At 44.5% G+C, this 27,400-nt stretch overlaps 2 protein-coding genes across 4 annotated transcripts in view; one reads left to right on the top strand and one right to left on the bottom strand.

Moving 5' to 3' along the window:
* Positions 1–7,473, top strand: part of IL7R (interleukin 7 receptor) — a 54,231-nt gene extending 46,758 nt beyond the window's left edge. For both annotated transcript variants that reach the window (XM_072134931.1, XM_072134923.1), the window contains 3 exons: positions 2,571–2,667; positions 5,156–5,231; positions 6,100–7,473. In XM_072134931.1, coding sequence (XP_071991032.1) covers positions 2,571–2,667; positions 5,156–5,231; positions 6,100–6,546 — 620 coding nt within the window. In that variant the 3' untranslated portion in view covers positions 6,547–7,473. The remainder of the gene's footprint in view (positions 1–2,570; positions 2,668–5,155; positions 5,232–6,099) is intronic.
* A 5,910-nt stretch (positions 7,474–13,383) lies between these two features.
* On the bottom strand, positions 13,384–26,303 carry CAPSL (calcyphosine like). 2 transcript variants are annotated; one of them, XM_072134765.1, is made up of 6 exons: positions 26,196–26,302; positions 21,330–21,466; positions 20,228–20,405; positions 19,461–19,670; positions 18,296–18,399; positions 13,384–13,517 (listed from the first exon to the last, which is right to left on the bottom strand). In XM_072134765.1, the coding sequence occupies exons 2-5, from the start codon at positions 21,464–21,466 to the stop codon at positions 18,298–18,300; spliced, it is 627 nt and encodes a 208-aa protein (XP_071990866.1). In that variant the 5' UTR covers positions 26,196–26,302; the 3' UTR covers positions 13,384–13,517; positions 18,296–18,297. The 2 variants fall into 2 exon arrangements, with proteins under 2 accessions (XP_071990866.1, XP_071990873.1); XM_072134772.1 differs by lacking the exon at positions 18,296–18,399 and having other exon boundaries at positions 26,196–26,303.
* Between the last annotated feature and the right edge of the window lie 1,097 nt (positions 26,304–27,400).

Raw genomic sequence — 27,400 nt, forward strand, 5'->3', positions numbered from 1 at the left:
GGCATCCTCTACACCTAGAGGAGAGGAGGATCTACCATCACCATAGACAGGGGGCATCCTCTTCAGCTAGAGGAGAGGCGGCTCTACCATCACCATAGACAGGGGATATCCTCTACAGCTAGAGGAGAGGCGGCTCTACCATCACCGTAGACAGGGGGCATCCTCTACACCTAGAGGAGAGGCGATTCTACCATCACCATAGACAGGGGGCATCCTCTACACCTAGAGGAGAGGCGGCTCTACCATCACCATAGACAGGAGGCATCCTCTACACCTAGAGGAGAGGAGGTTCTACCATCACCATAGACAGGGGACATCCTCTACACCTAGCAGAGAGAAGGTTCTACCATCACCATAGACAGGGGGCATCCTCTACATCTAGAGGAGAGGGGGTTCTACCATCACCATAGACAGGGGGCATCCTCTACACCTAGAGGAGAGGAGGATCTACCATCACCATAGACAGGGGCATCCTCTACGCCTAGAGGAGAGGCAATTCTTCCATCACCATAGACAGGGGGCATCCTCTGCACCTAGAGGAGAGGTGGTTCTACCATCACCATAGACAGGGGGCATCCTCTACACCTAGAGGAGAGGAGGATCTACCATCACCATAGACAGGGGGCATCCTCTACAGCTAGAGGAGAGGCGGCTCTACCATCACCATAGACAGGGGACATCCTCTACAGCTAGAGGAGAGGCGGCTCTACCATCACCGTAGACAGGGGGCATCCTCTACACCTAGAGGAGAGGCGATTCTACCATCACCATAGACAGGGGGCATCCTCTACACCTAGAGGAGAGGCGGCTCTACCATCACCGTAGACAGGGGGCATCCTCTACACCTAGAGGAGAGGCGATTCTACTATCACCATAGACAGGGGGCATCCTCTACACCTAGAGGAGAGGCGGCTCTACCATCACCATAGACAGGGGGCATCCTCTACGCCTAGAGGAGAGGTAGTTTTACCATCACCATAGACAGGAGGCATCCTCTACACCTAGAGGAGAGGAGGTTCTACCATCACCATAGACAGGGGGCATCCTCTACACCTAGAGGAAAGGAGGTTCTACCATCACCATAGACAGGGGCATCCTCTACGCCTAGAGGAGAGGCAATTCTACCATCACCATAGACAGGGGGCATCCTCTACACCTAGAGGAGAGGAGGTTCTACCATCACCATAGACAGGAGGCATCCTCTACACCTAGAGGAGAGGAGGTTCTACCATCACCATAGACAGGGGACATCCTCTACACCTAGCAGAGAGAAGGTTCTACCATCACCATAGACAGGGGGCATCCTCTACATCTAGAGGAGAGGGGGTTCTACCATCACCATAGACAGGGGGCATCCTCTACACCTAGAGGAGAGGAGGATCTACCATCACCATAGACAGGGGCATCCTCTACGCCTAGAGGAGAGGCAATTCTACCATCACCATAGACAGGGGGCATCCTCTGCACCTAGAGGAGAGGTGGTTCTACCATCACCATAGACAGGGGGCATCCTCTACACCTAGAGGAGAGGAGGATCTACCATCACCATAGACAGGGGGCATCCTCTTCAGCTAGAGGAGAGGCGGCTCTACCATCACCATAGACAGGGGATATCCTCTACAGCTAGAGGAGAGGCGGCTCTACCATCACCGTAGACAGGGGGCATCCTCTACACCTAGAGGAGAGGCGATTCTACCATCACCATAGACAGGGGGCATCCTCTACACCTAGTGGAGAGGCGGCTCTACCATCACCATAGACAGGAGGCATCCTCTACACCTAGAGGAGAGGAGGTTCTACCATCACCATAGACAGGGGACATCCTCTACACCTAGCAGAGAGAAGGTTCTACCATCACCATAGACAGGGGGCATCCTCTACATCTAGAGGAGAGGGGGTTCTACCATCACCATAGACAGGGGGCATCCTCTACACCTAGAGGAGAGGAGGATCTACCATCACCATAGACAGGGGCATCCTCTACGCCTAGAGGAGAGGCAATTCTACCATCACCATAGACAGGGGGCATCCTCTGCACCTAGAGGAGAGGTGGTTCTACCATCACCATAGACAGGGGGCATCCTCTACACCTAGAGGAGAGGAGGATCTACCATCACCATAGACAGGGGGCATCCTCTACAGCTAGAGGAGAGGCGGCTCTACCATCACCATAGACAGGGGATATCCTCTACAGCTAGAGGATAGGCGGCTCTACCATCACCGTAGACAGGGGGCATCCTCTACACCTAGAGGAGAGGCGATTCTACCATCACCATAGACAGGGGGCATCCTCTACACCTAGAGGAGAGGCGGCTCTACCATCACCATAGACAGGGGGCATCCTCTACACCTAGAGGAGAGGCGGCTCTACCATCACCATAGACAGGGGGCATCCTCTACGCCTAGAGGAGAGGTAGTTTTACCATCACCATAGACAGGAGGCATCCTCTACACCTAGACAAGGAAGTGTATCTGAATCTTAAAAGTGTAGTGATGGACCTACCCTTTACATATTACACATAAATATAACATGTGTTATTTACTGTCTTGATATCTCTGTTTCTCCTTAGGGTATGTAGCGTATACTCTGCCGGTCGCATTAAGCATATCCCTCACTTTATTCCTTCTTGTTTTTGTGATAATAATTGCCGTATTTTGGAAAAGCAGGTAAGTAAATAAAAGTATTTTAATTTTTAAAAAATGTACAGAATATTTTTATCTACAGGTCACCAAAGTCACATGACTCCAGGAGGTGGGAGCTCTTACACAGTAATAAATCCACGTGCAGAGAGATCTCCCTCATCCTCCCGGCTCACCCCTCCAGTTCCTTGACCACTTTGCTTTGTGGCTTCTTTATATTCTATCCTGTGATATCCCGACACTCATCATGGGAGACTTTAACGTTCCTACGAACACAAGACTTTCTCCACTTCAAATTTTTTCTGAGAACCTTTAACTCTGCCCTTCACCTTGCTAAACGGGTCTATTTCTTTAACCTCATATCCTCTCTTTCTAAGAATCCCAAAAGGCTCTTTGACACTCTTCACTCCTTACTAACACCAGAGGCGCAGCCACCTGTCACAGACCTTGGGGATGAAGATCTGGCCTCCTACTTTAAAGATAAAATTGATTGTATTCACCATGAAATAACTTCTCAACCCGCTCCCCCCCCCCCCCCCCCCCTTCCCTCCAGTGCCTTATCTTGTTCGGTCTCTTCCTTTGAGCCAGTCACAGAGGAAGAAGTGTCCAGGCTCCTTTCCTCTGCTCGCCCCACTACCTGCATCAGTGACCCCATCCCCTCACATCTGGTACAGTCTCTCTCTCCAGCAGTCTCTTCTCATCTCACTAAAATCTTCAACCTCTCTCTCGTCCTCTCTTCTTTCAAGCATGTGGCTGTTGTTACCCCATTACTAAAGAAACATTTCCTGGACCCATCCAGTGCTGCTAACTACCAACAAGTCTCTAATCTCCCTTTTATGTCCAAACTCCTGCAGCGCCTGGTCTATTCCCTATAACCCGCTATCTCTCAGCTAACTCCCTCCTTGACCCCCTGCAATCTGGTTTCCTCTCCATGTTCTCCACTGAAACTGCTCTTTCTAAAGTCTCCAATGATCTCCTCTCTGCAAAATCCAAAGGTGACTATTCTCTCCTCATCTTCTGGATCTATCGGCAGCGTTAGATACTGTGGACCCCCAGGTCCTCCTCAGGGGCTTCGCTCCATTGGCCTGAAGGACTCTGCACTCTCTTGGTTTTCTTCCTATCTCTCTGACCGCACTTTCAGTGTCTCCTTTTCTGGATCTTTCTCTTCTCCTCTTCCTCTCAGTGTCGGGGTTCCTCAGGGCTCAGTCCTAGGTCCTCTCCTCTGTGTCGGGGTCTACAGGGCTCAGTCCTAGGTCCTCTCCTCACAGTGTCGGGGTCCTCAGGGGTCAGTCCTAGGTACTCTTCTCCCTCTATACTGCCCCCAGTGGACAGACCATCAGCAGATTTGGTTTCCAGTATCATCTTTATGCTGATGACCCCCAGCTGTATACTTCTGCATGTAACATCACCCCGGCCTTACCCCAGAACACTAGTGACTGTCTCTCTGCTGTCTCTAACATCATGTCCTCTCTCTTCTTGAAACTTAATCTTTCTAAGACTGAACTTCTTGTCTTTCCACCATCTACTAACCAACCCAACCCTGACCTCTCCATCTCGTTCTGTGGGATCACTGTAGCACTGAGGCAGCATGCTCGCTGTCTTGGGGTTGTGCTGGACTCTGAACTCTCTTTTGCACCACATATTCAATCTCTTGCTCGCTCTTGCAGATTTACTTCACATGTCGACCAGATTTGTATCCATGGCACTTTTCAGGGAATTTGTCACCACATTTTTCACCAATGGAGCTAGTGACAGGTTCCCATAGAGCCCAATTGACTAAATGCCGCTGTTATTTTAGCTGAAAAATGTTTCTCTTGCATTCCCTTAAAATCATCTTTGTTATCTTACCTAGCATACAGTCAGATTTATCAGGATTTATAGGAGGCTTGTCCTGCTCAGCCGAGCCCAGCAGCTTCTCAACATTCAGCACTGCATGTCATGTGACCAGGGTGACGTCATCTAAGGTTTTTTACCCACTAACATTTGTAAACTGTACCCCGTGTATGTATCTGATGGCATGAAATCACATCAGCCAACATGGAGGCAAGAGGAGTAGTAGAAGTCCAAGGAGAAATTATGTGATTTAATTTGATCAGATATATACATGGGGTAGATTTTTACAAATGTCAGTATGTAAATGATCTTAGATGACATCACCCTGATCACATGACATGAAGTGCTGAATGGTAAAAAGGAAGAATTTGGCATGGGGAGGAGGCACTGGACTCAGCCGAGCAAGATACAACCCTCTGAAAAAGTTGATTTTATGGGCTTGTGAGGGAAACAATTTTTAACTAAGAGAAGGGTGTCATTTAGGTAATAGGGCTCTGAAGGAGCCTGTCACTAACTGTATTTGTGAATAATGTGGTGACAGGTTTTATTGAATCAAAGCAAGTGGAGATCTTTCTAAAGAATCAGATATAAAAATGTCACAACATTAATACAATGTATGCCATTTATAAGCTCAAACAGTTTTTGAGTACAGTATTCACCATCTTTACTCGTATTTTTGCAGAATTAAGCCAATTCTATGGCCAGAAATTCCAGATCATAAAAAGACACTGGAGAAATTGTGTAACAAACCAAAACAGGTAAGTACCAACATGTATGTCATCAAAATGGTCATAGACATGTAATATCCTTGTGATATATCACTAGATATAATCAAGTAAAATATGGAACATGGTAGAATTTTAAAAAACTGTGAGTCCTGCTCCCCCCCCACTCATAGAGAAAGCCTGTGAGTCCTGCTCCCCCCCCCACTCATAGAGAAAGCCTGTGAGTCCTGCTCCCCCCACTACTCATAGAGAAAGCCTGTGAGTCCTGCTCCCCCCCACTCATAGAGAAAGCCTGTGAGTCCTGCTCCCCCCCCCCACTCATAGAGAAAGCCTGTGAGTCCTGCTCCCTCCACCACTCATAGAGAAAGCCTGTGAGTCCTGCTTCCTCCACCCACTCATAGAGAAAGCCTGTGAGTCCTGCTCCCTCCACCCGCTCATGGAGAAAGCCTGTGAGTCCTGCTCCCTCCGCCCACTCATAGAGAAAGCTTGTGAGTCCCACTTCCTCCACCCACTCATAGAGAAAGCCTGTGATTCCTGAGTATCTTTGCATATCGTCTTGACTACAAATCTTTCACCACTTTTTATGTAACTTCTGCATTATGATACTGACAAACAAAGGAGCATATTTGCAATGTCACACTACATACGATCAATATGTAGTCTGTTGCCATGGAAACACCAAGGTTTACAAAGAGGCTGTGGACACACAACATAGTAGATTTCTCATAAAGTTCATATAAAACGTTTTTTTTTGCAACAATGGACATTGAGACTTCAAATTAACCTCTCGTGGCCTGAGGAGTGATGAGAGTGGACTTTCCGCACTGTGTAGTAGTAGATAAGTAGTTGAATATTGATGATAATACTGATATTTAATTGTTTTTGATCATTTTTCCTACAGAACCTCCATATAAGCTTCAATCCCGCTTACTATGAGATAACTCCGATACATAAAATAGATTATATAAAAGCTCAGGTAATCCCAGAAGACCACCATGAGATGGGTCCCCCAGAAAGCTGCATGGAGAAATCAGCCTTCAATACTTGCAGTACCCCTCCTTGTCCTGCAGAAGGCAGCAGAGGACCTACCACCGATGGTAATAACATGGGGCCGGATCCTGCAGATAATGGAGAGAACACACTGGAGGAGCAGATAATATCCGCCACTATGGCGCTTCTACCTGGTGACGGGGAGAAATGCAACGCATCAAGCGGCATCATGTCTGTGGCCATCAAACATCCAGGACATGGATTAAAGGGGCTGTGCTGGGAAGATATTTACATTGCTATGTCTGCCTTTAAGACCCCCGGAAATGCTGTGAAGCAACTTCCCAAAAATAATCTGTGACGCTTCACCAAGGGATCACAAAAAACGTATAAGCAGTACTACTCACTATAGGAAGTGTAGTACCTCACGTGGCCACAATGTGGACTCAATATTACAATGTCATACATCATACTCGAAAAATTGTGATCCAAAAAGTTTGTACCAATGGGTCACCTGACCACCACACCACTACTTTCTGTTCACTGAATGATTCATATTAGCTGCTATGGGGATTGTAGAAGTAATTGAACTATATTACATGTGTGGGTGTGTAAATGAGCCCTGCTTTGTCGTCCTCTTAGAGATTGTGGGGCACATTTACTAAGGGTCCGAATCGCTCTTTTTTGCCGGGTTTCCTGAAAATTACCGGTTTGCACCGAATTTCCCTGGGTTTTTGGCGCACGCGATCGGATTGTGGCGCATCGGCGCCGGCATGCATGCGACAGAAATTGGGGGACGTGGCCGTCGGAAAAACCAATGGATTCGGAAAAACTGCAGTATTTAAAAAAAAAAGGGGGGCGCTTGACACGCGCTTACATGCACCAGGAATAGGTTGGTGAACTCCGGTGGACCTAGGCGCAGGACCTTAGTGAATCGCCGGACCGGGTAAGTAAATGTGCCCCTGTGAGTCCTCTTTACTTCACTCCCTCAAAAAAGCCTGTGAGTACTGCATCTTCCACCCACTTATAGAGAAAGCCTGTGAGTCCTGCTTCCTCCTCCCAGTCAGAGAGAAAGTCTGTGAGTCATTCTCCTTCCACCAAATTTTAGAGAGAGTCTGTGAGTCTTGCTCCCATTACACACTCATAGAGAAAGCCTGTGAGTCCTGCTTCCTCCTCCCAGTCAGAGAGAAAGTCTGCGAGTCATTCTCCTTCCACCAAATTTTAGAGAGAGTCTGTGAGTCTTGCTCCCATTACACACTCATAGAGAAAGCCTGTGTGTCCTTCTTCTTCTGCCCACTCACAGAGAAAGCGAGTGAGTCCTGCTCATCCACTTACTCATAGAGAAAGCCTGTGAGTCATGCCTCCTCCACTCACTCATAGAGAAATCCTGTGAGTCCTGCCATCCCCTCCCACTCATAGAGAAAGCCTGTGAGTCCTGCTTACTCCACCCATTCATAGAGAAAGATTGAGTCCTTCTTCCTCCACCTACTCATATAGAAAGCCTGTGAGCCATGCTCGTCCACTTACTCATAGAGAAAGCCTGTGAGTCCTGCTATCTCCTCCCACTCATAGAGAAAGCATGTGAGTCCTGCTTCCTCCTCCCGCTCATAGAGAAAGCTTGAAAGTCCTGCTCCCCCACCTACTCATAGAGAAAGCATGCGAGTCCTACCTCCTCCACTCACTCATAGAGAAAGCCTGTGAGTCCTGCTATTCCCTCCCACTCATAGAGAAATCCTGTGAGTCTCCTGAAGTCCCCTCCCACTCATAGAGAAAGCCTGTGAGTCCTGCATTCCCCTCCTACTCATAAGGAGGATGTGCCAGACCAGTGTTCGCTGGGGCTTCTGAAATTGCCTTGAATGTGACTTTACACCCAGCAGGATTTAACTTCATATGAACAAATATGTTGGAGACATCTGAGGAAATTATATGAATGTAATTGTTTGGTTTCGATATAAAACCCAAACCCCCAGTTGTAACGGTGAATCTGGTTTAAATTCCACTATTCTATAAGTCACTTTCAGTCTGTCATATACCTTTTTTTTTATCACTGAGCATATATACTTGCAATACCACTCCCAACCACAGGAAGTGCTGTTTCGGGATCTATAATTTTGTAACCGCTTAATAACTACTAGATGGAGTTCATTAGTCAATAACAAATTCTGTTACTGGTGAACAATGATGGAAGACCCTCACTTTTCTTGTCCCCTGGTACACCTGTCACATGCAGATGTGAAACCTTCTAGGCAAAGTATTTTATAGGGTTGTGTACATAGGATAGTACTGGCTTGTATAGGCTGCTATGGATCCAGCTGCTAAATTGTCACAATCCAACAATAATAGTGGGGTTACTGCCCAATTATATGAGTGGCACCCTGCTACGACTTCTATATTGCTGCTCCCCCTGCTGATCAAGTTGACTCCTCTAATTTTCGGCAATAAGGTCATAAGAGAAGGTGTTTTCCAAAGCAGGTAAACCCCTTGAAGTTAATCTTCACCTTTTATCAGTCCAATATTCTGTGCTGATTCATTTATTAATATATCTCTGTAAAATTCTTTGAATAGTTCTTGTTTCCTGCAGCCACCACTAAGGGGAGCTCTGGAGCTTACAGTAGATAGAGTTGTATGTATAAACTGTATGCAGCAATCTACTGAGCTCCCCCTAGTGGCACCTGCAGGATGAAAGAATTTTATCATATGATTATATGTCTGTGCAGAGCATTTGGAGCTCTGTATCAGACCTAATAAAGATATATTTAAAAATGAATCATGTTAAGGCAGTTGCAAAACTACAACTCCCAGCATGCTCAGTGGGAGTTGTCATCAACTGGAAACCACTGCTTTATGCTGCTCTGGGATCTAGCATCCTATGTATATATGCCCTTCTCCTCCCACTATGGACGGCATTATTGACTGCTATAACGGTATACCTCTGCTGGATGTATTCTGCTGCACTGGCGGTATTATATATTGGTATTATAGATTATCCTGCTGGTATCATGAATGTATTCTGCTGCGGTGGCGGTATTATATATTAGTATTATATAGATTATCTTGCTGTGTATCATGAATGTATTCTGCTGCGGTGGCGGTATTATATATTAGTATTATATAGATTATCCTGCTGTGTATTATGAATGTATTCTGCTGCGATGGCGGTATTATATATTAGTATTATATAGATTATCTTGCTGTGTATTATGAATGTATTCTGCTGTGATGGCGGTATTATATATTGGTATTATATAGATTATCTTGCTGTGTATTATAAATGTATTATGTTGTGATGGGCGGTATGATATACTGGTATTATTTAGAATGTCTTGCTGTATATTATGAATGTATTATGATTTTATGTATCTAGAAATGTACAATTATTACAGTAAATCCTGATATCTGGATTATATTCTGTGTGTCTAGTATGTGTGTGTATATGGCCGGTGCCTACCGATATATGAGGTACATGCCTAGAATGTGAGTGTATTTGGTCCAAAGTGGACTCGGGTCCTAGGTTACTCTGGCCTTTTCCCTCTGGAAACTCGGGAACTCCACAACCAACACCAGTAAGGTGAACAAGTTTGAGAACCTAAACCCCTGCTGCATGAAGGCAGGTGAGTGCTTTAGAGGCCCCAGACTTAATGAGTGTATGCAGCATACCTCCCAACATTTGTGAAAGGGAAAGAGTGACGATCCCCCTAAGCCACACCCCCAATCACTCCCTGGCCACGCCATATTATAATAATAAAAATCATCTCAATAAAAAAAAAAAAATTATCCTCTTTGGGATTTGAACCTAGAACCTGCAGTGTCCATGTACAATAATGTCACAGTGCCCCAACCAACTGAGCTATGACCTCTGTGATTATCAAGTTGTAGAATTTTGGTAACTAAGAACTATGACTACTGTTACAGTGTGACACAGATTTAATGTCTTGGTATATAGAGAGGGATCTTCTCAGAGATTATTGTAATTATTGCGACTATTATTATTATTATGGAGATTATTATTATTATTATTATTATTGAGATGATTGTTATTATTTTTACTATTATTAATAATCGTCTCCATAATAATAAAAATAATAAAATTTATAATAATAATAATTGTCTCAATAATTACAATAATAACCTCTGAGAAGATCCCTCTCTATATTTCAGTGCAGTAAGTCTGTGTCACAGTGTAACAGTGGCAGATAACACTTCTTAGTTACCAGAAATCCTGCTCTGTATCACTGGGCTTATAGCTCAGTTAGTTAAGGCTCCTGTCTACAGTGCAGAGGGTCCCAGGTTCGAATCTCAGCCTGGGCAAAACTTTGTTTAATTAAATATAGAGCTTGTGTCTGGGGAAGCCCTGGAGACCATACATGGACAGATGCTGATCTGAAGCTGATCATGTGGTCCCTGCTCTCCGCTAACCCGACAAGGATTCCCTGCCCGATGTCTGCTCTGGGGAAGCCTAGGAGATGCAGTGACCATATATGGATAGAGATCTGAACCTGATGACGTGGTCCCTGCTCTCCGCTAAGCTGACACTTCTCTGAAAAGGATTCCCTGCCCGATGTCTGTAGAAGCCATTCTGTACTGTGAGATCAGGCTTTCAAAGTATTTACTATGCGGGACCTGGGGGGAAAATCCGTGACAATCACATAGCTGCCCGTGACGCGGGGCAGAGGTAAGAAAAACGGGACTTTCCTGGCAAAATCGGGACGGTTGGGAGCTATGTATGCAGTGTGTACCTATTATGTCAGTGTATTCGGCAAATGCCTTGTATGTGAGTGTATGTGGCGCATGCGTTGTATTTGAGTGTATGCAGTGCATGCCTTTTACATGAGTATGTGCTTTGTATGTGAGTGTATGCGGCACATGCCTTGTATATGAGTGTATGCAGCACATGCCTTGTATATGAGTGTATATGGCTAGCATATGAATGTATGCAGTACAGGCCTTGTATGTGAGTGTATGCGGCACATGCCTTGTATATGAGTGTATATAGCTAGCATATGAATGTATACAGTACAGGCCTTGTATGTGAGTGTATGCGGCACGTGCCTTGTATGTAAGTGTATGCGGCACCAGCCTTGTATATAAGTGTATGTGGCATGTGCTTTGTATGTGAGTGTATGTGGCACGTGCCTTGTATGTGAGTGTATGTGGTCTGAAGTGGATTTAAAGGAAATCAAGGATTGTAGACAAAGCACACTTACATACTGGTGTCATGTACTCGCTCTTCTTTTAGCTATGCTCTTATTTTTACAAAAAAATGTCTTAAAAAGGTATATAAAAGAGCTCATTTGCATAATCACAAAAGCTTTTTTTCATAAAAACAAGGATACAATACAAAAAGAAGAGCGGTGCACACACCAGTATGTCAATGTGCTTGGTTTACAGTCCTTTATCCTGGTGGTAGATGTCCTCTAAGTTCCTAGATTGCTCTTACTTTATTCCCTCCAGAAACTTGGGAACTCAGCAACCGGAGTCTTTAGGTTCTCAATGGATATAGAAACCACAAATGTTTCTAGACTTCTAGGAAAAGCAAACTGGTGACTGCAACTCTATCCTCTATTATTATATCACACAGCGACTGACACCAGTAATGTTGGCAGATACTGGATATAATATACAGTATATATATAAAATACATCTAATATAACATTTACAATGATTAAATTCTGAGGATATAAATTACACAGACAATCATTCAAAATTAGAATAGACAATTACTGTAGATAGAGGAGCTGAGATACGGAACTTGGGATTCCCAGCCAGTCTCCCATGCTGGTACTTGCCAAGCCTTAAGCTGCATTGCTGCTGCGATCTGACGAGAGCAGGCACATTCAGCTTAGAATGGCCGTTGAGGAGCGGAGATACGTCACACACCAACCTGGCTAGTAGAGGGTTAAACTACAAACCTCCTTCTTATTAACATTTAAAGGGAAGATGACTTTTGAAATAAGCACAAAAAATGTAAATTATTACATTTATAATATAATATAATAGTGAGACAAAGGTAAAAAAGGAAAAATCTTGTATATGTCTGACGCAAAAAATGTCCATACTGCTCCACTCCCTCCGATTCTGGTGCAGTAATAGTTTAAGGGATCATCCTAAACCATGATGAATCAGATGTCAATAATTAAGGCAAATATCTCTGTCTGTAATGTTGTGTGAGTAATTTGCAGAGAAGGATGAGGTAGGTGATCTTCTTCTGCTTCAATTGCTTGAGCGACTTCTTGCTACTTTGAGGATACCGGCCGTAACTTAATATCATCATTTATTCCCATCATTTAAAGCTGAGATTCTTATCTTTACAACGACACAAGCAGCATGACTCTAGGTGCAAAAGTGGCCAAGATAGCGGTGTTTAAAACAAAGCTCCCTCCCAATCTCTGAACTTGACTCATCTCAGGTAAAATATGACTCTTCTCTGTTCCCTGACACATGACTTTGGAGGAGATTCTAAAAAAAAACAGTTCATATCCTACCTGAGGGGTTTCTTCGCTTAGCAGTGCAACAATGTAAATAAAATTTTTCCAAAGTACAAGAAATTTGATAATCAATCTATAATAAGTTTTTAATGCATTTTTTTTTTGAATTTGCACAAGCTTCCTAGGTCTAGGGAATATGAGGATAAAAAGACCCTCTAAAAACCAAACCATCACTTACAGGCGGAATATGTGAATCTTGTTATAAAAACATAGGCCAATTTTTCAGTTGTCTGTTTCATCATCGATGTTTCGGTCAGATCGGTGTCAGTCCTCAGGTCCCCACTAATCTGATACTGATCCCTATGCTAGGGTTAGGTCAGCAATATCTACGTTGTGGATAAGCCCTTAAAACTCAAATACACTAAAAGCACAGGCCCCATTAATGCACTAGAAACACAGGCCCCAATCAGTGCTTAGCTTTCATTTTATAAACTGCTCTGGTAAAATAAAAGCCACTGTCTGATTGGTCTCTATGGGCAACAGTGACTGGTCTGATACCTGAGGCCCTGTGGTTGATTTTGTAGGCCTGAAATACTCCAAATCTGAACCAGTTCAGACAGTTTTCAGGAATAAGGACCCTAAAATGGGGAATTGTTTAAACATCCAGTTTTCACCCAGTTTCTAAAACATTGAACTGAGGTGTAAAAGGTCCCTGCGGTTTGTCCCCCCAAATCCTACACAAATGTCTCTGACAACACTCAAAAACACAATAGTAAAAAAAAATAGATATGTATATTTCTGAATATCACAATTTCCAGGCGTTCTTCATCATCAGTACAAAGTAAACATCGTTATCGATGGAGGCGCTGACTCCCGCATAATAGTTCAAGAATTCGTCTTTTGTCACCTGGAAGAAATTGGAAGGGAAATGGAGTCAGACTCAAGTAATGGATCACAGATATGCCTTGCCCCCAATGGTGCATCTATACCGGGGTTCCCTCTTTCTATATACCATCTACAATACTGGTGCATTCTTCTGTGGCAGAAAGCCCTGTGGCGGGTATTGGGTACCAGGAACCTGGTGATACTGATTTTTCTTGGAACATAAGGAAAGGCCTGTATAAGAAATATAAGAAATAAGGGCACAGCAGTGTGAGGACCCCCCAAGTGCACTGGGAGAAGCTACAGTCTTGGGAAATCCATATTTCACAGTCCTGCTGCTACTAACAACATACACAAAGTCACATGCTAGATTTTGACTTGTTCATAGGTTCATCAATATTCCTCCCTTCCCACTAGCCCTATTTTGAATACCTAATGAAATCTCTGGAAAGCCCCACTTCAAAGACAGAAGAGAGTCTCCCTCTGTAGCGGGTAGCTATGATCTAAAACCTCCGCAGCCTTGGTGACACCAGGCTGACCTTAGAGTTCCCTACACTTTTAGACAAAGGATAATAAAAACCCATGTGCTTGTATGAGCAATATGTGAGTTATGGACAGTTATGGAGTTATGATCCATCCCGGCACAAGGGCAAATGCACATTTGGAATCTGGGTCGCCAGGGTAAATCATACCACTCAATTTGGTCTAGCATCCTTGGACACAGAGATATAATTAACTCTCAATGGGAGCTTAGTAAGTTGGTCTTGTCTGGTCTCAATATAGTCCAGTGATTCATGTGGATTCAATAAGACTAGAACCCTGACCCTATGACTTCCCATTGAGAAACTAAAATTCCTCCAAGGTCCTTGATCTGATCCAAGGTAGGACCGTTTTTCGGTTATATACATGCTACCTCATCCCGTTAGGGACGGGCTTATAGCAAACGAGAAGCTGGTGGCGGCCTACTGTGCTGATAAGGCTCTGTTTCACTGAGGCTAGTAAAAGGGTTTTTTCAGCTGTTCAGGGTTGTGGTCGAGTGTTGTGCTATACTAGAGGTTGCGTGGACAACTGTAACTCCCTTCCTGTGTCTGCCAGACCTGTGCATCAGGGAGTTTCTATAAAAACGATAATTAGTTCACCTTGCGTCCCCTTGTAGGGTCTGGAAACACAACGGGGCACATTTACTTACCCGGTCCATTCGCGTTCCAGCGGCGGCTTCTCTGACGAGCGTTCGGGTCTTCCGGCAATACATGAAGGTCCTGCGCCCGATGTCCACCAGGTGGCGCTGCTGCGCTGAAGTCCGCCAAGGTGCCCCGGAGTTCATCGTCTTCATCGTGGTGCATGTGAGTATGGCCCGTGTGACCAATTTTTTTTTTAAACGCGGCGGTTTTTCCGTATCCGTCGGGTTACCGTTCGGCCACGCCCCCCGATTTCCATCGCGTGCATGCCAGCGCCGATGCGCCACAAACCGATCCCGTGCAAATCAGGGAAAATCGGCGCAAATCGGAAATATTCGAGTAACACGTCGGGAAAACGCGAATCGGGCCCTTAGTAAATGACCCCCAACATCTCTCCATGGACAGTGCACAACGGGGCATCCCGAGTGCATTTGGAGAAGCTGCAATCCTGGACTATAAATCAGTCCTGCTGCTACTAACATCATGCCGTACACAAAGGTCTGATTACACATCTCTCTAGGGACAACACCTGGCTGCAGTCTACATGGTTAAATTTGCTTATATTTAGAGCTGTTTTGCAGGAGCTTTTGCAGCACCCCAGGAGATTCCCAAACTTTTGGGTTGTCTATTATTTATCTAGGTCTCTAGGAGGCGTTCCATGCTTTCTTTTGTGATCCATAGTCTTATTGGGATGACCCCTCCTCTATTTGTCAACTGTTTCTACAAAAAGTTGATAAACTAAATAGGAGAATAGTTTAGAATTTTTCGGGCACTTATAGAAAGGCCAAAGGCATAAGGCATATGCTACACTTTCACTTTCCTCAGTTAAATCAGTTTTGATGAATTTTCCAGCAGATCCTCCAGTTACCTGGTACTAAGGTTTGACACTTTAAAATACAAGGACAAGGTCCTTCATGCAGGACGGGAACCACAATGTAAAACAGATAGAAAGTTCTATATCACCCATCACCACATTCCAAAAAATTGAAGGATATTGAACAGATTGGGTTAAATTGAGGATTAATAGTCATAGGTTATATATATAATTATCATTAATAGATGCAAAAATTGTGTTAATTAAATTGACATCTTTACTGAAGGCCTTCAAAATTCTCCATTAATAAGATTGTCCTAAGTTTGATCCCTCTCTACAGAATGGAGGATAAAAATCTGGGAATTGAGACCACCGATCACGAGAACGAGGGCCAGGGTCAGGCCCGGCGCCAGCACCCGGCCAACCTGGGCAAGTGCCGGGGCCCCTGGGTACTGGAGGGGCCCACTCGGGCCCCCGGATCAATTGTACCAGTGTCAGTGTGTCCACAGGGGGAGGGATGGGGTCAGTGTGTCCGCAGGGGGAGGGAGGGGGGTTAGTGTGTATACAGGGGGGGGGGGGAGTCAGTGTGTCCGCGGGGGGAGGGAGGGGGTCAGTGTGTCCGCGGGGGGAGGGAGGGGGTCAGTGTGTCCACGGGGGAAGGGAGGGGGTCAGTGTGTCCGCAGGGGGAGGGGGGGTTCAGTGTGTCCGCAGGGGGGTGAGGGGGTCAGTGTGTCCGCAGGGGGAGGTTGGGGGGGGGGGGCAGTGTGCCCGGTGGGGAAGGGGGGGGGTGTCAGTGTGTCCGCAGGTGGAAGGGGGGTGGTCAGTGTGTCCGCAGGTGGAAGGGTGGGTGGTCAGTGTCTCCGCAGGGGAGGGGGGGGTGTCAGTGTGTCCGCAGGTGGAAGGGGGGGGGCAGTGTGGTCACTGGAGGGCGGCCCACGGAGGGGCCCACTAAGGCTCTGTCGCCCAGGGGCCCACTAAAACCTGGAGCCGGCCCTGGCCAGGGTTCCCACTAATTGATGGGAGCGCCCGGTCAAGTCCTATCTCTGCGTTCAATGTCTATGGGACTGCCCGAAAAAGCCGAGCTCATAGATTAGTGGAGGTCCCCACGGACCAGATTGTTATCCCCTATCCTTTGTATTACAGATAACAAACATTAGGACAACCCCTTTAAGATGCATTGGAGCTGTAAACACAAAACAACAAGAATTTTGTAACTAAGTTGCAAAGTTGTTCCATTTTTTGATAGCAATCACCCCAATTTATAGATAATCTATAGAATTAATATCCAAATTTCAAATAGATTTTCTGATGCCTCTACTTTTTATACACTTGACAGCGGTGGCCGGCCGTTGTCCTTCGTGTGCCCTCTTGTATCTATATCGTATCCTACAGCATACCAGTCGGGCTAGAGGTTAGAGGACATAGTCATTCTATGCTCCTGGTGGTTTGGAGAGGTTTATAAATTGATAACTACATAAGGTGGTCCAGGATGATGAATGGGTTAATAATGATATTAATCTGTGGTGGTCATGAATGATAACAGGGTTAATACAGATATCCATTATCTATGGTAGTCCAGGGTGGTTATGGGTAATATGTAATATCCCTGGAAGTCTAGTGTTAATATTTGTAATAATATGATTGCATATATGTTAAGAGGTTATACAAGGGGCTATCCAGCATAAAAAAAAACATTTTCATACCCAATTTTTAGGGATTTCTAAGTTTGGGACCCTCATCTCTGGAGGATCCATTGTGTCCTATGTCTGATTTAAACATATTGGGGCACATTTACTAAAGGTCCGAATCAAGCTTTTCTGTCGGGTTTTCCGAATTTTACAGTTTTGCGCCGAATTGCCCTGGGTTTTTTTCTGAAGACACACCCCCTTCCTGTGAAGCCACACCCATTTCTTTTTACAAAAGTTGTAAAGGAATCACAGGGAGGTTTTTGTTGCAAATTATAACATATTACAAATCACATCTTTGTCGTCATTATCAAGTGATGGAGTAAAAGTAAATCTACCATCAAAACCACTCATGATAAACCAGGGACATTACTCATAGATCCAGGCACTGTGACTGTGTTAACCTCCTTATAGTTGTTATCCATTGCCTCCTTCCTTCTTTTATGAGCTGTAGCTTCCGAGGCTGTTACACAGTGCATGGAGCAATATTCCCCTCCCACTGTGTGATATTACATTTGGCAGAAGGAGGGGAGAACTGCCGAGGGAGCAGGGGAAAGTGAAGCTATAGCATAAAGGGTAAATCTGGTAACACCCCCAGAGCCCTTCTGGTTCATTAACAAATGTTTCAAAGCTGATTGTAGAGGGAAGGAGGTCATGGATAACAAATATAAGAAGATTACCACAGTCACTCTGCCTGGATCAATGGGTAAGTGTCCCTGGTTTATCATGATTTAAAGCATCTTTGTAAACATGCAAGTGAAATATAAAATTCTATCTTCTTGACACCACCACTAGGGGGAGCTCACAATGAAGGAATTCCTACAGCTCCCTTTGAACCCACTAATTAATTATTCTGGAGTACGTTGGACCTTCTGGCAAGGAAGCTCCAGCCCCAAATTTGAATGCATCTGTGAATGCTGTGATACAGGTAAAATACCGGATGGAATTAAATATAAACAAAAGAATAAAATGTTAATATTAGAATTTTTGTGAAATATGGTCATTAAACTATGTATTTAGTGACGGTTAGTAAAATTGGTTAGTCCACTGCATGAGCCAGCGCTGCAACCAGCGCGACACGTGCAGCAGGGTTAGTGAGGAAGCTGACAATGGTGGGTGTAATTACACTTATAGTCGCCAGGCGTTCTTCATCATGGTGATGAAGTAAACGTCCGTATCGATGGAGGCGCTGACACCAGCATAGTAGTTTGTGAATTCATCCGGAGTCACCTGTTATGGTTAGAACATAAGAGTTATGCAACTTTTTGTCTCTCCAAACTTATCTGTCCACAGAACTTTTCAGGGGCCTGGAGGAGATGAACATGGGTTAAGTAATACTTTCTGTAATAACAGGTTTATGTGGTCACTCATCGAGGTTTTAGACCTACTTTTATGATTCAAAAAATCTGATTACTAGTGCAGGCGGCAACACAGTGATTGCTGCCAAACTGCTTCCTCCTGGCTCTAGTGCACAGTACCAGGGGGCAGCTGAACAAGTGGTCATGGAAATGGATCCCTTCCCAGAGATAAGGGAATTGAGGAGGAAGGGGGGCTTGGCTGTACTCACAGTGCATGTATCAATGTCTGCTGTATTAGTAATCAGATTTTTTTTTTACAGTATAAATTTGATCAGAAACAGGAAATATAGCAAAGTTACCACCGTATATCAAAATGAGTGACATCTAAGCAGAAATGTGTATATGGAAAATGTATAAGATGTGGTTGTTAAATTTCTCCACAAACTCACTGGGGGTACAGTGAGATATGAGGGTAGGGGAAGCATACAGTGCTGATGCTGGTAACAAACAGCAAACACTGTTGTCATTGGGGATATTCTCTTTTGGGTGTAACCTGCACACAGGACCGGTTTCAGGTTTAAGTAGGCCCTGGGTGACAGAGCCTTAGTGGGCCCCTTTTCAGTAAACTCATGTACTGATCCACACTGCCTCCCCACCTGGAAGCTACACTGTCAAGGTATCCACACTCCCCCCTCCCCCAGTAGCCACATTGCCCCCCTACTCCAGTAGTCACACTATCCTCCTCCAGTAGCCACACTGTCTTCAACCCCCCTCTCCTTGGTGGTCACAGTCTCCTCATCCCCCTCCCGGTAGCCACAGTGTCCTCACAACCCCCCCCCCCCCAGGTAGCCACACTACCCTCATAAGCCCCCCATAAGCCACAGTGTCCTCGTTCCTCCTCCCCTCCAGTGGCCACACTGTCCTCATTCCACTATTTTATGTTTGTTCTAAATTTACTAGTTTCCTAGAACACGTGATCATGTCGTTACTTACCTGACCGTCTTTATCATACGGAGAATCAAAGTTGTCTAGAAAACTCCTAAAAACTTGGTCTTCTGTCCACTCCCCGTTCTGATACTTCGGATGGTATTTTGCGTTGTACACACCTCGTAAATCCTCAATGGTGACTACTCCATCCCCAGTTTTATCCAACTTCCGAAACGCCTGCATGATTATCTCCTTCCTTGCATTTGACATAGCCGGCTGGAAGAATATGGAAGAAAGAAGGTTCTCATTCAGAGGCAGTGACCCTAATAATTGTATCCAGTCTAGACAATGCTCTGTGAGCTAAACAGCCTGTACTCCAGGCTGATACATTGTAACAAACCAGCAGAGAGATCTCTGCAGCTGCTGATGTGTTTAGCTCACACAGCATTGTCTAGGCTGGATACAATTGTCTCCATTCAGATGCAGTGACCCTGTACATAGCTAGTCCTGCTCTCAGCTAAGAAGTGGAGACAATTGTATCCAGTCTAGACAATGCTCTGTGAGCTAAACATATCAGAAGCAGCTGCACAGATCTCTCTGCTGGTTTGCTACTATGTATCAGTCTATAGTTCAGGCGTTTTAGCTCACAGAGCATTGTCTACACAGAAAACAATTTTCTCCATTCAGAGGCAGTGACCTTGTACATAGCTAGTCCTGCTCTCAGCTGAGAAGTGGAGACAATTGTATCCAATCTAGACAATGCTCAAATGAGCTACAAAAAAATTTGGCAAAGACAGACACACACAACACTAATTTTTATCACGGTCACTCACCCTCAATGTGACCAAGAATTCATCAAAGTCTATTGTTCCGCTTCCATCTTTGTCGAATATGGAAAAAAGCTGCTGAGCTTCATTTTTATCTATCATCACACCATAGTCACTTAGTCCTTTTAAAAATTCCTTAAAATCCAGCGACCTGCTGTTATCGTCGTCCATGATCTTAAATACTCTGTAAAAAGATGAGAACATTTATGACTCTGTGTAGACTGGGACAGAATGAGCAGAGCCTTCTCAGTATAATAAGAGGATGCAGGAGATGATATGATAGTAACAACATACAGTATATACACAGATAAGGAAGTGTATGCAGCTCCCCTGACATCTACTGCTCTGTAGGGGAGGGGCTAATGTCTCATTTCTCTATTATTTCTCTTTCAGTGCCCACCCTTTAATTGCAGCAGCCATAAAGCGCACATATTCCAATGCACTGTGTATACAGAGAATGCAGTCAAATGAGCTAGAGATGTCACTGCTGCTCCGTCACCATCCTTGCACATGACTGATGAGGCCGGTGATGAAGCTCCTCATCACTTATGGTGCCACCAGGAATAAGGCACCACAAAAGATCCTATATTAACCCTTTAAAGACTCTACAAATATCTGGAGCATAGGAATTCAGAGAAAATTTTGTGGGGGTAATAAGTACATATTGGGGGTCATTTACTAAGGGCCCGATTCGCTTTTTCCCGACGTGTTACCCGAATATTTCCAATTTGCGCCGATTTCCCCTGAATTGCCCCGGGATTTTGGCGTACACGATCGGATTGTGGCGCATCGGCGCTGGCATGCACGCAACGGAAATGGGGGGGGCGTGGCCGAACGAAAACCCGACGGATTTGGAAAAACCGCCGCATTTAAAACAAAAAATCTGTCGCGGAGCTTGCACTTACCTTCACTCAGCCCGAGCCGGGGAACTCCAGAGCGTTCCGATGCTTTTCAGCGCAGCAGCGCCACCTGGTGGACGGCGGAGGAACTACCTTAATGAATCCCGGCCGGACCCGATTCCAGCGCAGAGAACGCACCGCTGGATCGTGAATGGACCGGGTAAGTAAATCTGCCCCATTTAGTAGTCCTGGGTACACCGGGTTCTCACCTCCCCAGCCCTTTGATTCCAGCAGAGCCTCGCGCCAGACACTGGAGACGAAGCTTCTCTAGCGGATCTGTGCAGCCGGATAGGTTCTTCTTCGCCTGCATTGCCATCTCGCGGTCATGTCGAGCCGTGCCAGCCATCTGCAGGGCACAGAGAAAAATCATCAACCTCATAGAACACAACAGGAATGGAAATAATTGAAAGGGTGTACCTATATCTCCTTGTGCAGAGGTGATATCGGCCAACTATTGGATAAACACTCATAGATCCAGGCACTGTGACTGTCGTAATCATCTTATATTTGTTATCCATGGCCTCCTACCTTCTAACATCAGCTTTTTAAATTATGCCAATGAGGGTTGTTACCAGAGCCCCTCCATGCTGTAGCTTCACAGGCTGTTACAGTGTGCAGGAGTATTCCCCCCTCCCAATGTGGGCTGAAACATCCTCAGGCAGAGGCAGGGGCGAAGTGCCGGGAGAGCAAAAGGGAAGGGTGAGCCATTGTAACAGCCTTTGAAACTACAGTATGGAGAGGGTCTGGTAACAACCCACAGAGCCCTTCAGGCTAATTAGTATTAATATAAAAGTTGATTATAGAAGGAAGGAGGCCATGGATAACACATATAAGAAGATTACCGCAGTCATGGGGTCTGTATCTATGAGAAATGGTTTATCATGATGGATTTTGATGGTAGATTTCCTTTAAAGGGGTTTTCCACTCCTATGCATTTTACCCTCCCGGCGAATAACTAGTTGTGGGGAGGGGGTTCGACACCCACGAAGATATATGAGAGGTGAGTTTGAAGCACCATGGAACAGCCACTACACAGCGGACAGAGACATCTTCTTCTAGGATCTGCAGTCATTGTATGACCCGGCAGAACATTAAAAGATTCTGGGACCAGGGGTCGGCTCTCCACAGATCAGGATCTTATCCCCTTTAGAAGTATCAAAATAAAGGGGTTAAGATCCCCTTTAATGGCCAGGCATCAGTTCCTGTATATCCAGGGGTCCCAGATCATCACTGTGCAAGGAAATGACATGATGGTTGGCCACATAATGGGGTATTATATATACCTGACCTAGACTTAGATGTATAGATGTAGAGGGGTAGTCACATCAATGACAAGTGGAAAGGAGAAAGCTGCGTGATTGCTGCGGTTACTGAATGGGCCATGTGATACTCTTTTGGCCGTAGCTCTATCAATGTAACACAGAACTAGAATTATGGAGCGAGATGTGACATTTTGAGAAGTCGATTTTGAAGCATTTGCACCAAAAATGTAAAAAAAATTAAAAATTACATCAAACCAGCCTTGTGGGCGAGTCCTAGGCAGAGTAACTGATTCTTGCAAAATTTTGTGACATAGTGAGGAAAAGCTATGGACAAATTCTTATAACCACATAAAATTAACAAATGGGAAAAAATTGGTTTCATTGGAAGCATTGTATAAAAATACTATTTTCTGATCACGTTTGCCAATCAGTCACAAAAGCCGTAGAACATTGGGTGACATTTATCTCGGCTTGTAAGCCTGAAATCGGGTGTACAAACCCTGAAATAGGCGCAATTCCTGGCACACACCCAGAAATTGCACCTATTTCCCCCATTACTCCATCAAGGGGGGGCACACTAACTCATGGGTAAATCTGGCACGGTGGGTGGCAATGGCTTCATGTTAGGAGATGGAGCAGTTGTGCGCAGTTATCGCTGTATCGCTCCTTTTTTGCTTTCTCTGGCCCCACAGAAGAGGTTTTGTTCTGACATTTTCGAGATTTCACCTTCCCGGGGATCTGTTATTGATTGATAGGCCTGGTTAAACATTATCACAAGGAATTGATGAAATGTCAGATCTTTTTTCCGGAATAACAGGAAGGAGGAATGATATAAATTCTTTTAAAGGGATATTGCAGAATTCCCAAAAACAGCTCCACACCTGTCCAGAGGTTGTGTGGGGTATAGCAGCCCATCCATTCCCATGGAGCAGAGCTACAGACACAACCTATAGACAGGTGTGGAGCTGTTTTCGGGAGAAAAGAGCCAAATATTTATCAATGGTGGAAGTAACCGAAGTCAATGTCCCCTTCCCCACAGGACCTGCTGTGCTGGAGATGGACTGGGTTAGGGGTGATGGGGTTAAACAGCTTTTCCAGGGGGAGCAAAAGTGACTTAGGATGATACACAGAGGCATGGAGAGGGAAGGGGGAACTTTAGGGGTACAACTAAGTACAACTAACCCTCCTGAAATACATATAGGTGTACTAAGACAATCCCCCTCCACATCCCTGTATTTCAACCCCCTAAAACTGTCCTGTATCCAGGTTGTTGGCACTGATGCCATGTCATAAACCATCTCCTTTAGGTGTAATGTATGGTCACCCACAGCAGAACAGAAATATACCTATTAGGGCTACAGAAAAGTAATCACAAGCTGCTTCTGTGGGGTCTATAGCACCCCCAAAATTATAAGGAGGTGCAGTGCTGCAGAGATGTCCACAATTCTCTATAATATGTGGTTTGGAAGGACATAAGTGAAGGTCTGGAACCACAAGTTATCAGTGAAAGAGATAAATATGGGACACAATGGGGCTCATTTACTAAGGGTTGCGCAGCTCACTATCGTCGGACTGTGCACCTTTTTCGAGGATTACACGGCTTGCACAGGTATTTAAGAAGTGTCTGCATTGCAAATTCAGACCTCGGGCAGAGACTCACACTCCAGGCTGTTGGATCAGGTTGGGTGAGCCACATGGAGCTTGATCCAACAGCCTGAGGAGTCTCTGCCCGAGGTCTGAAGATATGTGAATGTATACAGGCAGTCCCCGGGTTACATACAAGATAGGGACTGTAGGTTTGTTCTTAAGTTGAATTTGTATGTAAGTCGAAACTGTATATTTTATCATTGTAGTTCCCGACAATTTTTTTTTTTGCCCCAGTGACAATTGGAGTTTCAAATTTTTTTGCTGTAATAGGACCAAGAATTATCAATAAAGCTTCATTACATACAATTTTAAGCTGATTATTGCAATCTGGGACTATTTTAAAGCATCCAGATAGCTTCACCAGAGGTCACAGTGGGCAGAGGGGTCCGTCTGTAACTATGGGTTGTCTGTAAGTCGGGTGTCCTTAAGTAGGGGACCGCCTGTATACCATTTATACTGTGGACTGCGCTGAATCTAGCGAGAAATATATATTCTTTATGGTTACACTCACTATGAAACAATATTCTGCAAGCTATATTATATGTGATGATGAAATTACTACGAACACTGAGAAGATGTTAGTATATTTATGAATATTGAAGTATTTTTTGGACTATAAGGCGCACCGGAGTATAAGGCGCACCATCAATAAATGCCTGCTAAAACGTCTAGGTTCATATATAAGGCGCCCCGGAGTATAAGGCGCACCTGATTATAAGGATGAATGACCAGCAGGTGGCAGACCTGTGCACAGTTCAAGGCAGCTGTTGTCTGTAAGTACGGTTCATATATAAGGCGCACTGGACTATAAGGCGCACCTTAAAGGATTTTTAGTGCCCCTTATAGTCCGAAAAATACGATAAAAGCAAAAAAAAAATTTCAAACATTTATCTATGGTCTGTATTGTTGGACATTGTTCATTGATGTCTGTCAGTAAATTTTCCTGACATTTCAGTCCACTAACATATTCGGATACAGTGCGGACACACATTGGGCTCCCCTTATACATTTAGTGTGTTCCTTTAACCCCTTCACCACTACAAACAGTTCGGCCACTATGACAGGAGGCCACGCAGTGACTGAGTGAGAGTATTCGCCCCATGATACTCGAAAATTGCAAACTTAAAGCTCAGCCCCGGAAGAAACCGCGGTTGTGGCGATACGCGTGGGGCTCTTCCCACATTCCCCATAATTACAGGTTGCTGGAACTTTTGGTCATATTATACATTGTTTATCCTAGATGGTTTTTATTGCAGCACGATATGATAGCTTTGTGTATTGTATATTGTGTATTGTATATTATGTATTTGTATTGTATATTGTGTATTGGATATTGATTGGATATTGTATATTGTGTATTTTGTATTGTATATTGTGTATTTTGTATTAGATATTGTGCATTGGATATTGTATATTGTGTATTTTGTATTGTATATTGTGTATTTTGTATTGTAAATTGTGTATTGTATATTGTGTATTTTGTATAGTATATTGTGTATTGGATATTGTATATTGTATGTTGGATATTGTATATTGTGTATTATATATTGTGTATTGTATATTTTGTATTGTGTATTGGATACAATATTGGACCAGTCCGGACTATTTGTAGATGATGACTTTTGCTGCCTGTACCCTAAAGGGATGGGGGTAATTGGATGGGTATTATGCTGGTCCCTGATTGTACACGTGATTTTATCTTGTATTTTAAGTGTTTTTTAACAGGTGTTATAATAAAATTTGATGTATTTCTTGCGAAAATGTTGTCTCATGTGGACTGTCTGCACATCGCACTAGTTGTATAGAATCACAGCCCCGGATATAGGACATTGGACCTGCAGGACACATATTTTGGCCGCATGAACATATCGATGCGAGTTTTCAACTATGATGTTCCGCTTTTTCTGCCCCCCTGCACTATAGCGCCCCCTGACGCTGTCATATGTAGCATCAACGCATCTGGTGGGGGTCCTGGGGTCACACATCTAGGGGTCACACATCTATATGTTTAGGTTGCATTTCCCCTTTAAGACCCCCATCCCTCCCAGTGTACGAGTTATTTAGGAAGTTGCAGAACTTTGTAGTGACCTCTCCCCCCCAGCAATCAGGGGGCTCCCCCAGCAGAGGGAGCAGGGGCAGCAGTGGGAGCTCCCGGCCTCTTCTTACCTTGTCAGGATGCGGATCCTCCCGGACTTCACCTGCTACTATGGACGCAGCTTCTCATTCAGCAGGTAGAAGGGGCGGCGCCTCACCACCTAGCCCTTCCTTCTGATTGGCTCCTGGGACAGGATTCTTCTCGGTGATTGGAGCAGGTCGCTGCCTGTCACGCTGTCCCCGCCCCTCCTGGGCTTGTTACTGTAGGTTAGTTACACATAGTAGTGTTACTATAGAGACGGCTTCAGCCATCAGATACAGAGAAGTGTAGCCCCGCCCCCTGGAGCAGTGGGAACACATTAACCCTTCATGTACCACAGTCACTTCAAATTATCAGAAAATCACTTCTATATATATATAAATGTATTTTTTAATCTAAAAACATACCGCATTCAGGGACAGGTCTCTATTATTATTATTATATTATTATTATTATTATTATTATTACTGAACGGAACTTTCCAGATCTTTTTGTTTAGTGTCTATTATTTTAGTGGGGGTCTTTCTCACTGATAAAGGGGTGTATTCAATACCAAAGTGGCTAAAGGGGTTAATGCTGAAAATGTTAGCTAGAATTGAAGTAATAGCATAAATTACCTATTATTTACTATTATTCCTTTTATTTTAGTTTCTTTTATTTATATAGCGCACACAGATTACACAGCGCTGCACAGAGTTTGCCAAATCGGTCCCTGTCCCCAATGGGGCTCACAATCTAATGTACTAGCATGTTTTGGAGTGTGGGAGGAAACCGGAGGACCCCGGAGGAAACCCACACAAACACGGAGAGAACATACAAACTCTTTGCAGATGTTGACTTATTTATTATTATTATTATTTGGGCGGGGGATCTGTGGATCATTGCGGCTCTGTCCCTTTTTCAGCTCAAAAGTGGCAAAATGCAGCATGTTTGTATTCAAACAGCAAAAGAAAGGGCTTGTTTTTTGTGGTATTTGTTCTGTTTTTGTAATGGCACCATTATAGGCTCATAAAATGTTTTTTTTTTTTTGAGGAATGGTAAAGGAAAAAATTTGGAATTTGTGTTGTCACAATCCATTATCCGAACCATTTCCATTATTCCATAAAGAGAACTGGGGGCTTGTGTTGTGCGGGGCGGCTTGTGTTTGTATCGCTACCAAAATTGGCAACCTTTTATTTTTAGTTCTTAGTGTTTAACAGGTACAGAAAAAAATCATTGATAGTGCACATTGTTACAT

The sequence above is a fragment of the Engystomops pustulosus genome, chromosome 1 (assembly GCF_040894005.1).
Source record: "Engystomops pustulosus chromosome 1, aEngPut4.maternal, whole genome shotgun sequence".
In the NCBI taxonomy this organism is placed as follows: Eukaryota; Metazoa; Chordata; class Amphibia; order Anura; family Leptodactylidae; genus Engystomops; species Engystomops pustulosus.